General features: G+C 38.1%; 1 protein-coding gene across 2 annotated transcripts in view; it reads right to left on the minus strand.

Annotated features, from left to right (window-relative positions):
• MAST4 (microtubule associated serine/threonine kinase family member 4) overlaps positions 1-14,222 on the minus strand; it is a 269,856-nt gene that overhangs the window by 161,177 nt on the left and 94,457 nt on the right. Inside the window, exon 5 of one of the 2 annotated variants that reach the window (XM_069880703.1) lies at positions 1,804-1,878. The exons of the other annotated variant lie outside the window; for it this stretch is intronic. Within the exon in view, the coding sequence (XP_069736804.1) occupies positions 1,804-1,878 (75 nt within the window). The remainder of the gene's footprint in view (positions 1-1,803; positions 1,879-14,222) is intronic. 2 annotated transcript variants of the gene reach the window in all.

Here is a 14,222-nt window from a genome sequence, read left to right on the forward strand (position 1 = left end):
CCTTCTAACCATGGACCCTTTCCCTGACATCGAGGGGTGGGATGTGATCTCATATTTGTATATTTTTTATTACTTTCTAATTATTTTCATTGATAGCATTGCATTAAAACTGTAGTTTTAGTTTCTAACCCATAAGGTTTTTTTCCTTCTCACTTACCTCTCCCCTTTCCCTGGGGGTATGGCAGGGGGAGGGGATTTTGGGGACTCAACTGCATGGTTTTAGCTGCTCAATTTGGCCAGGTGGGGCTAAACCGTGACAAGTAGTTAGTTAAGCATAGTAAACACTCCTGCCACTGCCAGCTGGTGCTCATTCTGCTGTCAAATAGCCACTTCCACACCCAAACCATGACACATGGCAAATTAGTACTAAACAGATGAAGGAAGTACTTCCTCCAGTACCTGGAGAAGAGAGAGCCCTCTCTCTCAATAAATTTTTATTACTTCCTCTCTCAGATGCAGGCAGCAGCCTCAACCACTTCCACGCTCCACTCAAAAAAGACTGAAGGTATGGGGTTTCACAGATGGGGTATATCTAGGAACCTAGAACCACCAACAGCTGGAGGCACTTTGAGATCCAAAGAGAAATCTATAGAAAAGAGGTTCATCATCACTGTTTGAAGCCCATCTTTCCTTTACTCAAATCAAATAATCAACCAATCATAAGGCTGGACATGAGGTCATACAGCACCATACCCTTAAAACTCTACTATCTTCTGCCAGGAAAAGCCCAGATTTTCTCTGCTCAGGAAATGTTAGTCTGCACATATTTCTTTCTGCTCCAGGTCGTTCAAATCACCAACCCACAAATGCCCTTCATCTGAGTCCAGGATAGTCTGCAGAAGGTAAGCCAAGTTCAGGTGAATTACCTGTAGTGAGCTGACCATAGGTGGAGGATCTTCTGGACAAACTGCACCTCATCACCCTCTGAATACCTGCTGCTGCTTTCACAAGATATGCTGCCTTGCTTCCAAACCTCCCAGAGCTGCTCTCCCATACCCATGAGGTTAGGAGCCAGATGCATTAAAAACAGGGACCAAACATGCAGGACTGAACACTCCTAACAGCCCACTAGTATGCTCTGCCAGGCACAAAGAGCATACCAGCCTTTGACAGTCTTCTCCCAACCCCAAACTGTGTCCTTAATATAGGCAAGCCTCTGCAAGCTGTGCAGCCTGGGCTTCCACAACATCCTGCCACCTGGACAAACAGCTGTTACACAGGAAGGCAAAGGAATAAAAGGGATCCTACCAATCTTTACAGAGCCAAGAGACAACACGCCATTTCAAAATAACAAGTTTGTTTGGTTTGGTGGGTTTTTTTTTGCTTGGGTTTCTTTTTGTAGGTTTTGGTTTGTTTTTTTTTTGCTACAATTGATAATAAATAATAACATCATAATAACTTACTGAATACCTCAAACCCTTTTGTGTACTGTTAACAAAAAGCATGTCTAAAAAGGTGGAATAATCTCACAAACTGGTACTGCTACAACAATTTAACATCATCTTTTGATGCCAAAGTCTTTTTTTGTACTCTGAAGCTTCATATCATAGCTTGACAATAAACTATTTGATTGGTTTTACATATCCTTGCCATTTTTTATTAAATGAAATCCCACAGCTGCAACTGAATACAAATCTGTTCAGTAGTGAAGTTCACCTCTAGCAACAGTGATGATTTCACCTACAGACAAGTAGTAGTAACTACACCTCCCACCAAGCATACAGAAGAGCCACTCTCTAGTAACAAATACTCTGCCAACGTAACATTCCATTTCAAAAATTGTCTTTCAATAAAGGCACTCACTTTTGTAGCTGTTGGTTCCACTAGTCTCTGACGGTGGCGTGCTGAGCTGAAATGACTCTTCTGAGGTGCCCCTTCCTGACAGTGAACGCGGAAAGGGGAGGAAAAAGAGAAAAAGAGGGGAATGGATTGTGGAGGGGATGGAATGGAGGATGTTGGAGAAGGGATAGGGAGAGTATTTAACTGAACTGTATTTTCACTAACTTTGTAAAAGCTTTAGTAAATCAATTTCAATAATACCACCATAAAAATATCAGAAAGAAAATGAAGCTTTTGCTAGAAGCAGCCTCATGAGGCTTTTATATGTATTATTTAATGACCCTATCTATCATAAATACACATATATGCAAACACATATACAAAACTCTACTTCAATTCCAGACACACATTTCGAAGCTGAAGAAACATTAATTTCACTCTTCCCAAGAATATACATTATCTTATATCTTCTGTATCAGTTTAAGATGTTACACACAAAAGAACCCAATCAACTCACTATCCCACCCAGCTGGATTCCCCCTCCAACCTGAAGATCAGCATCTCCTCTAGTAAAATACAATTTACATTAACATTTCCCGTCCAGAGCTTCAGACAATCAACAACCTTATGTTTTAGAGATTTTTGCCTAGCAGAGATTAATACCTTTTCCTGAGAAAACCTAAGAAACAGCAGGCTCACACACCTAAAAAGTAAGCATTTTCTCTTAGGAAGAGAAATTTGTGTCAACTGAAAAAACAGAAGCATGATAGTCTTCATCACATGTGTAAAATTATTTAAGATAATACTTCACCGTAGCCAGTCTACCTGGATTTCCTGAAGCTGCAAAAGCATGACTGCCTCCCAGAGTACCTATTGCAGTTCCCTCTCACTGATTAACTGCTCAAACTACTTAGGTACCAAAAAAACCCCACAAACACCTGAATCTAGAAACAAATATAAAGCATGATGAAAAACAGGTATTTTGAATAAGTATATTGTCTAATCTTAAGTTTTACAAAGGAAAAACTTAGTATTTTGTATTTCATTCTCCTACAGTTAAAGAAAAGAATACTGTAAGAATTCTGTTTCTTTTGCTGGTCTTCCTGCCCCTCAGGCTTTCAGCAGATCAAATGAGTGAAGTTTTGTTTCTCTTCCATTATCACACTTTCCCCTTTACTGAAATTATCTTCATGCTCCTCAGTCATCATAAAGCCCTACTGAACAGATGCTACTCTAATACATGTATAAAATATTTAGAATTAAGATATTGGGATGAACAGCTTTTCTGGAAGCCAATTCAAATATATTCTCTACTTCTTGACAGCCTAAATGCACGCTTTCAGTTAAATAACTCTGCAATATTTTAACCACCTGAAACAACAGCAATTTCTCCAACTGCTTTCAAAATTAAGAAAACATCTAAATTAATTTTCTGTAGGAATTCTCCTGAATATAGCACCTGAATTTTCAGGACATAATTTAAGATGCCACTAACAGGACTGGAGATTAAGAATCTAATCCATCATTTCTAGAAAGTCTGCGACAACCAAAGAATTAACGTGCTCCTTAACTTCACAAGCATATCATTTATCAAAAATAAACACTTCTTACAATGAACCCTCCCCTATGTTTCAAAATTCAGCCTGAACTCAAGTCTTTAGTTGACCTTACCAAACTTCTGGCACTATAAAACACTGATAGCTTAATAAGCAAATAACAACAATATGATCAGCCCCGTTGCTGGCCTCATTCCTTTCCAGCAACAGGACAAAGGCCCATCATACTTTAAGGCTTTGTGAAGAAAGTCAAGTTGTTGGAAGAAAATCTGTAAGACACACCAAACTATGACTGACTCCAGGAGATACAGTCTTCCATGCAAGTAACAGCTGTAACTAGCAGCAAAAAAAAAGGCAAAGCAAGAACATTGCACGTAACTAAGCAAAGCAGTAGCAAGAATAGAGCAGTGAATCAGTCAGAACACTGGCTAGCAGGGTTGCCAGTCAAGAAATTGCTTTGCTTTTACTGTCTTTCATTTTCTATTAACTCAATCCTACATCCACAATAAACCACTAACCGCAGTTCCTACCAATGTACTCACAGAAATGCAGATGAATATGACATCACTACTGGTTTTGCTGTGCAACAGTAAGGGAAGAGAAATCAAGAAAAGAGGATAAAACAGATACTAAAAGAGTATTAACTAGCTTTTACTGAATCATATTCGCAACCTCAAGTGACCAGCCGGAACTTCTACACTGTCTTTTGCAGTAAGCATAAAGTGCTCCACCATGCTTACTGTGAATAATATTACCTTATGCTACTGCTTTATAGCAACACACCTGTGGGAATTAATCATGTGAATACCTCCTCTTAGCCTGCCTAATGACACTTAAATGGTTTTCCAAAATTTACTTTACAGAATTGTACTCAACCTGTGGAATGCCCTGAGGCAGCTCCTGGAAAAAGAACCATGTCAAGAAATTATTTATTTGTCAACTCTTCCAGAGAATAAATAAACCTGAAAAGTCACAGAGAATAGCCACAGCTATGCAAGCCAATAAAGCACATGCAATACTCCAAACACAGCTCTGCTGACTTCAACAAACACAGTCAATTCAGGCTCTTTGTTGTCTGTGAAAAGCTTTAAACTGTAAACACTTTCATTTCTTCAACTCAAGACCTCATATTTAAAAGTTAACTTCAAATGCACAGATTGAAATATGGAGTCTTGAGCATTTAAACTCTTCATTAACAGATTTTGTAGAAAAGTATTTGAAAAGAAATTGTACTAATTTACAGAGATGTATAAAAATTGTCAGTACTGAAAGTCAAATATTCTGCCGCTTAACTACGTGATTACTGCTTCCAACACACTCACTCTACTAAATGTAACGATACACACTGAACAAAAATTAAACTGGCCTGTGATCAGATATGCATGTTTACTTGCACAGAACACGAAATAACAAACACCTTGAAGATACCGTCTGTTCCTTAGATCACAAAGATTATCAAATCACAGAACTAATTGCTTAGATGTGCTTTTTCCATTGTCACTTTTGGATAGCAGTACTTCTTAATAGTACAGAAGTACTATTAGGATAGGAAACAAGGATGGGAGAAGCACATTGTTAGAAGACTTTGGGAGGAAAGGAGAACACACAAAAAAAGCTAATATGAAAATATGTTAAAGAACAAAACATATTAGAAAAAAAACCCTCCAGTTTTTCCAACACTGCCATAAAATCTCAGGAATGATTTATCCTTTAACAGGTGATAACCAGATAAATAGGAAAACTTCTACACACCACTGCTTCTGCTAATAGAAAATACTCTCATTGAATTCTAATGTATACACACAAAAAAACCAAGGTAGTGCAGGAAGAAATCTCTAAACCACAAGTTGTCTGAATAACTCTGCCTTCCAGCCAAAACTGAAGTAAGACTATTTTTTTGAGCTCGTTTTAAAATGCAGTGCTGTTTCTGGTCAAAGCACTTGAATTAACCTGAAGAGCTGCTTCTTTGGCTTTGTACTCTCTTCACCGCTTTTTAAGGAGGTGCAGGGGAAAGTAAAGTTTTAATTAACAGGGAATATGAGTTTCATTATTGAACTCAGGAAGAATTAAGATAACACGTATTTAACCAATGCTGTCTGTATCCCACACAGCAGTTAAAGGTTTCTCCAGGATACGAGAGATAATGGTTCAAAATCCTTTACCTGCTGAAGATCCAAGGAGACAGAAGATCTACAGTTAGTTTTGTCCCCAGGATACTTTAAACACTCGGTCTCGATCTGTCCACAAACATTTCACATTGTAGAGACTCTCATGGCTGTAGTGAGCATGAACTCTATATAGTCTGCTATTTAAGGTATGCATCTGATGAGGAGAAGATACGGGTCAAGAGCCTGCTTCAAATCACATGAGGCAGAGGATGAAAATTCATGAGACTGCCTTTCTTTTCTCAGTTTCAGAATCAGTACACAATTCTTTCTAGGAGTCTTCTCCCATAAAGGTCAAAGTATTTTATACATGCAAGATAGATTCGTTCGTATTTCTGAATAAGATAGCCACAGCGTTCATTAACCAAAAATACGATTCTACTTAAACTGGCAAATAGTTCTTAAGCTTCTGCTTTTCAAAAAGTAGTTTTTACCCCTCCTTAACAAAAAAACTTCCACTCTCACAGTGAAACACCATGCAGACCCACCTCTATTACTCAAAAATATCTGATGGAAATAAACAAAGACTACAGCCACCTTGGGAAGATTACACCACATTCACCAAATAAAAGATAGAAGGAATAGTGCATTACAGAAAAAGTAGCCATGTAACACTTGCATAAACATTTGGTTACCATTGCAGAGACTCAAAAGTTAAAATTTGTTTCCACTTTTCAATATTATGGGTGATCAGGTTTTCAGTACTATGAAAAATGGAAAAAGAGTATTGCCTTTAGAGGCATTCATAGAATCATAGAATAACCAGGTTGGAAGAGACCCCCAGGATCACCGAGTCCAACCATTCCTATCAAACACTAAACCATGCCCCTTAGCACCTCGTCCACCCATGCCTTAAACACCTCCAGGGAAGGTGACTCAACCACCTCCCTGGGCAGCCTGTTCCAGTGCCTTGGGAGCCCTTTTCCCATAAAGCTTAATTTAAGGCATTAAAACTATTTAGTTCTACACAGGCAGAAATAGGAACCAACAACATGCACAGAGAGAGGGAAGTTGCATACATTCTGCTTCCAAAGAAATTTCCCAAAACTAGGGGGAAGAATGAAAACCATCACAGCCTTGATTTAACAAAAAACCAAAGAGAGAACAAAACGTACCCTACACAGATGAAATTATACTGAAAAACCACCAACGCTTACAGGATAATCAATGTGGAAAAATCAAATTACTCAAGGTGACACACAAGAATCTGACAGAATGATGACAAAACTAAGAGGATTAACTTAAGCAGAAATGGACAACTTAGCAGAGGTTTAGAGTAAATCTTATTAATCTGACAACATGGTATAAGACAAAAACATAAGTGAGCCTTGCTGTGGCATGAGAGGCAACTATGATCTTCTCTCATTATGGTCTCCCTAACTTCAAAGTACTCCAGCTGCACCAGAGGAGGTTCAGATTGGACATGAGGAAAAACTCCTTCGTGGAAAGGGTTATGAGGCATTGGCACAGGCTGCCCAGGGAGGTAGCTGAGTCACCATCCCTGGAGGTATTTAAAAGACAAGTAGATGAGATGTTTAGAGATATGATTTATTAGTGGATAGGTACAGTTGGACACTATGATCTCAGAGGTCTCTTCCAACCTAGCAATTCTATGATTTCAAATGACCTGTAAAACAGACTAAGAATTTGTTTCTGACCAAACAGTAGAGCCAAGGGCGGAGGCAGGACAAAGTTAGAATTTTAACATTCACTTCTTCCTTCTCAGCTTCAGGTTCAAGCAAGTGGAACATATCCTAGAGTTTACTGGGGGAAGGGGACAAGGCTAACTAGTAAGATGAGCAAGATGCTTATTTTTCACTGATCTCCATTGCCTTATTTTTAGATCTTAAAGGTAATATTTCATTAGACTTTGTGCCAAGCTCTACAGGCTGACTGAGTAAAGAGAGTCATCTCACCACACAGCCAAAGCGTAAACTAGCTAGTTACGAAACTCTTAAAACATAAAGAAATGAAGAAGAAAAATGTTTTGTCAGTTATTTGGCAAACAACGTCATGGTATGGTACATCCGGCAATCCTTCTAGCCAAGGTCAGGAAGCAAGTCAATAATAAACAATGACTATGTGTAGCTTCAATTTTAAACAGTAAGAAAATAAGCCCTTGGAAGATGTCTCCTGAACAAAACAGCTATCAAAGGACCGGACTGTACCCTGCACCAATTAATCTGCCCAGCAACAGACACTACAGGTAAAGGGAAAAAAAATCATCTGAGGTAACTTTCTGTATCCAGTTCTCAAAGTACAGCCATAGACATTAAACTTTGCAGAGCAAAAATGTCTAACTACTAGGCTACCTCAAATTTCTTGGCAGTTTAACATCTCAGCGTGCCAGATACTCTCTCACTAGCACTGCTGGTTATGGCACTGCCCTCTTCTTCCTGACTGAACTCTACTGAACACAGATAAACTATTACAGTATTTGGACAAAGAACACGGGGCATTCCGAAGGAGAAAATGGCAAGAATTAACATCTGACAGGATCTTCACTGATTACTGCATACTGGTGCTAGAGAGAATATACATGAAAAAAGGTTCCTTAAACGTCACCTTTTTTCCTAGAATAGCACCTTTGTGGAAAGTTATCAATTTAAAAGGGTCTGAATTTTGTCCCTTCGTATCCTTAGAGCCTGAAGAGAGGAACACACACTTCACATACCTATATAAGCCTAACCGCTTTACTGGGTTCAGCATCAGAAGAGCTCGCTATTGATTTATCAGACAGACTCCATATCAGAGAGAAATGATACTGAAATAATTGAAGGTGTCTTGAGGGGTAAACAGGCAATCAAAAAAGCATACGCTACTGTGTTCTGCAGCAGTGCCACAGAAGTAACCGTGTTCCATTCTTGCTGTTAAAACAAAGCAAGGAGCATAAGATGCTACAGAATCCCTTACAAAAATACATCAGTCCTAAACACACGAATATATAGGAACTGAAGGGGGGGGGTGGCAAAAAAGATGTTTTTTTCATCATAACTCTATCTTAAAACCACAAAAAGCAAGTCCTCAGCTGCCATGTCAGAACGAACAAGGTTTTGCTGGAAGCTTAAACAAAATGTAAAACAGACAAAACAGTACGCTCTGTTTGGCAGAGCAATGGATTGGCATTACTGGCAGAGCAAATAGCAAACAAAATAAAACAAAATCCAAGGACTACTGAAAGAAACCGGTGCAGAAAGATGAAGATATATGCAGGTTCCTAAGTCAACCAAGGCCTATTTGAGAAATGAAACTGAACCAAGTTGTCATCAAGATGTTACACAAGTTGAGCAGGCACATTTTCAAACCAAGAAAGACACTGCTATCTCTAGAAGATCAGAGAGAAACAATGAAGTCTTCGCAGCCACCTCAAGCAAATCTTTTTTTTTTAGAATTAAATCTATTACCACCAATGCAAAGCAGAGAATACAAACACAGTAACATCCCTATCTAGCGATAAACATGACATGCTTTATATTGGAGGATTTTCTCCATTGCCAACCAATCCAAGAAAACTGCCGATTTTGGCCACCTTGTCCTAAGAACAATTTTGAACTGTATCTTTTAGACAAGAGCCACTATTCAAGGCAGAAGTGACAAAATAAGAAAATGCTATTCCGCTTTGCGCTAGAATGTTAAAATCTGCTGCTTATCATGGTCAGTCACAGATATAGTCCAATAGCACAACATACTTGATCACTACTCAGCTTACAACAAATAAACATAAAAATTACCACAGTTTAAGCACAAACACACCATGATGTCTTGAATAACCAAAAAAACAAAGAACTCCATGAACTAATAAATAATCAGAGTACTATAAAATACAGATTTACCCTGGTCATAAACATTTGCTCTTGCTGATTTTTCATTTATATTACTCCTTCCTTTCTTGCACTTCCCTACATTTACTACTATCTTGAAAAACTGGAAGTAATTTAAAACCAGGAAACTCTGTTCATAAGGGGCACTGGAGTCCTAAAATCAATTTTCTACTCATAACCTATATTTTTTCAGCTGTGCCCATGAGTGTTGTATTCAGAAAACATAAGAGGATATGGATTATTTTCAGGTTCTTCTGCACACAAATTCTGACTGCTAAATTCCCTAACGTGCTAAGAGAACTTGTGTATAACTAGGATTTTTAAAGCAGCTGAAGTGGTATCCTTCTTGCAGCATAATTTAAAGTAAAGAGATAAAATGCACTAAAAAAACCCCAAATCTTTCACATCAAAAGAACTCAGAAGTTAATGCAAGCACACATTTTACACACTTACTACCACATCTGCCCTGGTTTTCCCATAGGAACAGAAAGTTACGTTGTGGGACAGTACAGGAACCTGCAGCAGTTGAAAAGCATCTTCAGTTACACTTCTGTATTTGATATAGCTTCATTTATCTGTAGAGAGCACCAAGAACATTCCAGTATACAAAACATAGGCAGTCTTGAATTTCTGCCTTTCTTGGACTAAAATATTATGAGAAGAATTGTAATGTGACATTTATCTCCACACAACATAGGCATTTTAATGTGCTTCACAAGCTAGGTATTCCAAAAAACTACAGGTTTGGATAGTCGAAAAATTAAAACTGAGGGAAAAAATAGTAATCCATTGTTCCTGTTACCAAACAATAACCCCGCAAGCCCCAACTTTTAACTAGCAGCCATCTATTAGTTTCTTTAAGGCTGTGGTGTTGACTACTGAAATATTTTCTTGAAATGTGACCACTTGAAATTTTTTCTTTTATTATAGCAACTACATAACGATGACATTTTTGGTCTACTGCTGCTAAACTGGATCTCCTATTTCTGAACGCAAAGCTTAAAAAAACTCAATTTCTTACTACTTTGCAATTGTTCTCTTGCCTTTACTTCATGTCTTGGCTGGGGAGGACAGCCACCCCAGGTGTCAGAGAAGTGTTATCTAATACTCCTATGAAACTAAGCCAAATACCTAGAAAAAGGTAAGGAATTCAAAAAGGACAGTGCACTTCAAACATGATGTGCTGTGTAGAAAAAACTCAGAGTTCAGCACCTTAAGTTTCTGAACAGCTTGCCTCTTATGATGGGCACAGACACTGACTGCAACTATCCTTTCTATTGCTAATCCCAGTGGCTGCATGCCACTGTGGATTCTAAACTTGGGAACTAAAATTATGGGGGACTTGGAGAGGTTGAAAGGAGTTGAAAAGAGTTGAAAAGAGTTGAAAAGAGTTGAAGGAGTTGAAAAGAGACACATGAGCAAAAGCTGGAAACAAGTAACTTAATAAATTTAAAGAGGACATGAGTTGTTGACAGAAAAAGTTTATTCCGTTTCCCATCAGATGAAGCAAGGACCATATACGAGAATAGTCAGGGTTGCAGAAGTCAGTGCTATATGAAAAGGGGGAAAAGCTAAAGCCCAGAACACAAAATAAGAAGAAATTATAAAATTGCAAGTTTGAGCATTTTGCTCTGTGAATGTAACAATCATTTATGATTTTTATACATTTTTAATGTTCAGATGGATAATTAGCACTACTATAAGCAAAAAAGTTTATTGCTTCAATCTAACAGGATAAAGAATGAATAGTATTTCAAAGACTCTGAACGATTTTGATAAAATCCTTAAGAAATGGAAAGGTTAAGACTTTTAAAGCAAATGTTGTGTATCAGTAGGTGAAAAAAATTTCAAATCATTGTTAAACATTCCACATGCTGTGGCATAACAGACAAAACCACATAAAAGACAAACAAAGCATCTTATGAAAAAAATCAAAATGAAACACGGAAAACTAGTAGTTTCATTAGTTGTGACAGTGAGTAAAAAAAATGCTAACAAAACCATTTGTCAAACCAAGAACTACCCATGGAATTGGATAAAGAAAATAACAAAACAATCAAACTATTTTAACCACAAGTTACTACCCTTCGTGCAGATATAAATTCCTATTATTTTGTTCTAACTACTTTAAAAAAAAAAAAAAGAAACAAAAAAAAACTCAAACAGATTTTATGGATAAGCCAAGAGACAGGAGCTACTTAGTGTACAAGACTCCAGAACTGGTTTCTTATATGACACTTAGAGCACAACCAAGCTCATTTCAAGTCATTACAGATTCCACCACTGAGGTTCACTGAAGGATTTGACATGAAGGCACATTAAGTTCATGCTTTGCCTTCCAAACCTAATACAAAACAGTCAGTGAGCTTTGTTACATATTGCAGACATTATGGAGAAATGTTATCACAGTTATCAGGCAGCATTACTGAGAAGTGGGAAACCAGCTACAGGCACCAATTTTGGCCCCGTGCCAAATATTTTAGCTCTGAATGCTGCAGGAGGCCCTTTTTTTCCCCCATTTTTTACTTTAGACCCCGAAATAAAGTCACCATACCACCAAGAGAAGCAAAGACAGAAGGAAAGGTTAACCCTTTAAGTAAGCTTTCACAGCTCAAATAATAGCAAAATATATGTCTGACAGTGCCTTTCAGCAGACCTGACAAACATGTAACAAAACATGAACTCCAGGAAAAACAGAGATGAATTAACTGATCAAGAGAGAGTGTACACTCTATTAAGCCTGCAGAAGTGACAGGTAATGAGGAGAGGAAAAGTGTTATTTATATCAGTGTCTAAGGCTGGTCCTCTGCTTTCAAGAGGCAGCTATCACTGCTTATCACTATTTAAGAAAAGGAAACATCTATTCTCACCTGTGCAACCTTCCCTCTGCAATAAAAACAGATTTAAAATGCCCCATATCCTGTAACAGTCTCTAGAATTATTTAAAAATTAAGATGGCTCCATCAGGAAAAAATTAAAAATTAAGGAAAACTATAATAGATTTTTATCATTTTTCATTTTACATCTATGTGTGCTGCTTATGCAAACACCTCATGAAAAAAAAGAGCAAGCACGACAATTTAAGTAGTTCTAAGGATCACTTTGCAGATGCAGCCACTGCAGAAATAATGTATGAGACTGGACACAAGCGCTACGCAGAGTATGAATGCAGCGTACAGTCACACAGCCTTTCCCACAAAACACTGGAAGAAATATATCCCACCTTCTTCGCCACAGATTAATCCGAGTCTATGGAAATAGCAAATTGCAGAGAATATTTTTTTAATCCTTCTCTGCTTCCACACCCCGCCCCCCCTGCAGACTTTTAGTTCTGCAGCCACCAAGAGGCAGAGACAAATGCCAGACCTGATTCACAAACACAGAACTCCTCTTTTCATACTTTTAATCCATTCCCATCAGTACAGAACATCAGCAGCGAAAATGGATGGGGTCCCTTCTGCCTAGCGGAGCGAGAACACTTGCACATATCATTCAAATAAGTGACAATTATTAAGAACCCTCCCAGAACCTCATCTGCAAGACTGACTTTTCCACTCCTCAGTTTGCAACAGTTGCCAAAGCCTAATTAACATTCTGCAGCTTTTATCACCATTTTTTCCTCAGCAGACCACCCCAAGAATACATTCCCAAGCATGAACCATATCCTAGGAGAGACAGTTACAGTTTCCCTATCTCCTTTCCTCTCCTACAGTGTGGCTTCCCAGCTGACCATTCTGCTTCACATGTCAATTTTCGATATTTCAGGATGATTATTTTCATGAAGCCTGCTACTCCAAACAAATCACACCTATTTAGGAGCCACAAACACAGCAATTTTTCCTCTGTTATTATTTCCTTTCTGTCTGATTTCACAGAATGCATTTTCAGATGAGCCAATAAAGAAGGACTGGAAAAAATCTGTAATGTTTTACTCTTTGCAAAGGTCTGTACGCTTTATACACCAAATTTCAAAATGTTTGCCTACAAATGCAAATGATTTTCCCATACTGGAGACAGAGGAGAACTCAAGGCTAGGTAAAGACTGTGCCCCTTGCCATCATCTCCAGAAATATATGGAATTAATATAAACTGACTCCTCAGTTCCGCCAGAATAGCAAGACTGCATTTCACCCACATTTTCATTTACACTAACTCTTTCCATTTCTACCGCAATGAGTCTCAATTTTGCGATTAAATTCTTCTTATTTCATCTCCCCTCAAATCAATGAGTCAAGTACAGTATTAGAAGACCTTCAACCGAAATCTTCCATGCTGGCTATAACCATACCTGTGCAAACTTTAAATTCAGGTTAACTGAATTGCATTAAGAAGCCTCTATTAAAATTTTCCAGCATTTACAAATATATAAACCTAGAGTATAGAAAACAAATAAACACAGCATTTTCTTTGACATTTGGGAGGTTTCCCATATAGATTATTTCTCTGATGTTGATCAGTTCCTCTGCAAACCTAATTTAAAAAGCTCATGTAATTACCCCAAGATTTACAAGACACCTCTTACTAGCCACTTAGAAGCAGAACTGCAATTAGTAAAAGGAAAAGGGAAGGCGTTAAACACCTGTTCAACAAACTGATAGCCTCATCAACTCTGGAAACTTGAGTGGCATTACTGTATCTGGCAATAAAATTCCTCCTGCGTTCCCATATCCTTCTTACAAACTAAAGGAAATACGTATTACCTATACCCATCACTTTGTGAGTTTGGAGTCCTTGGTTTAAGACATTATAAAACACACAGCTTGGATGAACACCTAACCAGACAAACTCATGGAAGAAAGATGAAACATAGGATCTTAGCAGAACGCCATCAGGAACCGTGATAAAGAATAAGCAAGAAGGAGGTGGCTGGGTTTTGGGTGGTTTGGGTTTGTTTTTTTTTT

This window comes from Phaenicophaeus curvirostris, chromosome Z (genome assembly GCF_032191515.1).
Source record: "Phaenicophaeus curvirostris isolate KB17595 chromosome Z, BPBGC_Pcur_1.0, whole genome shotgun sequence".
Lineage (NCBI taxonomy): Eukaryota > Metazoa > Chordata > Aves > Cuculiformes > Cuculidae > Phaenicophaeus > Phaenicophaeus curvirostris.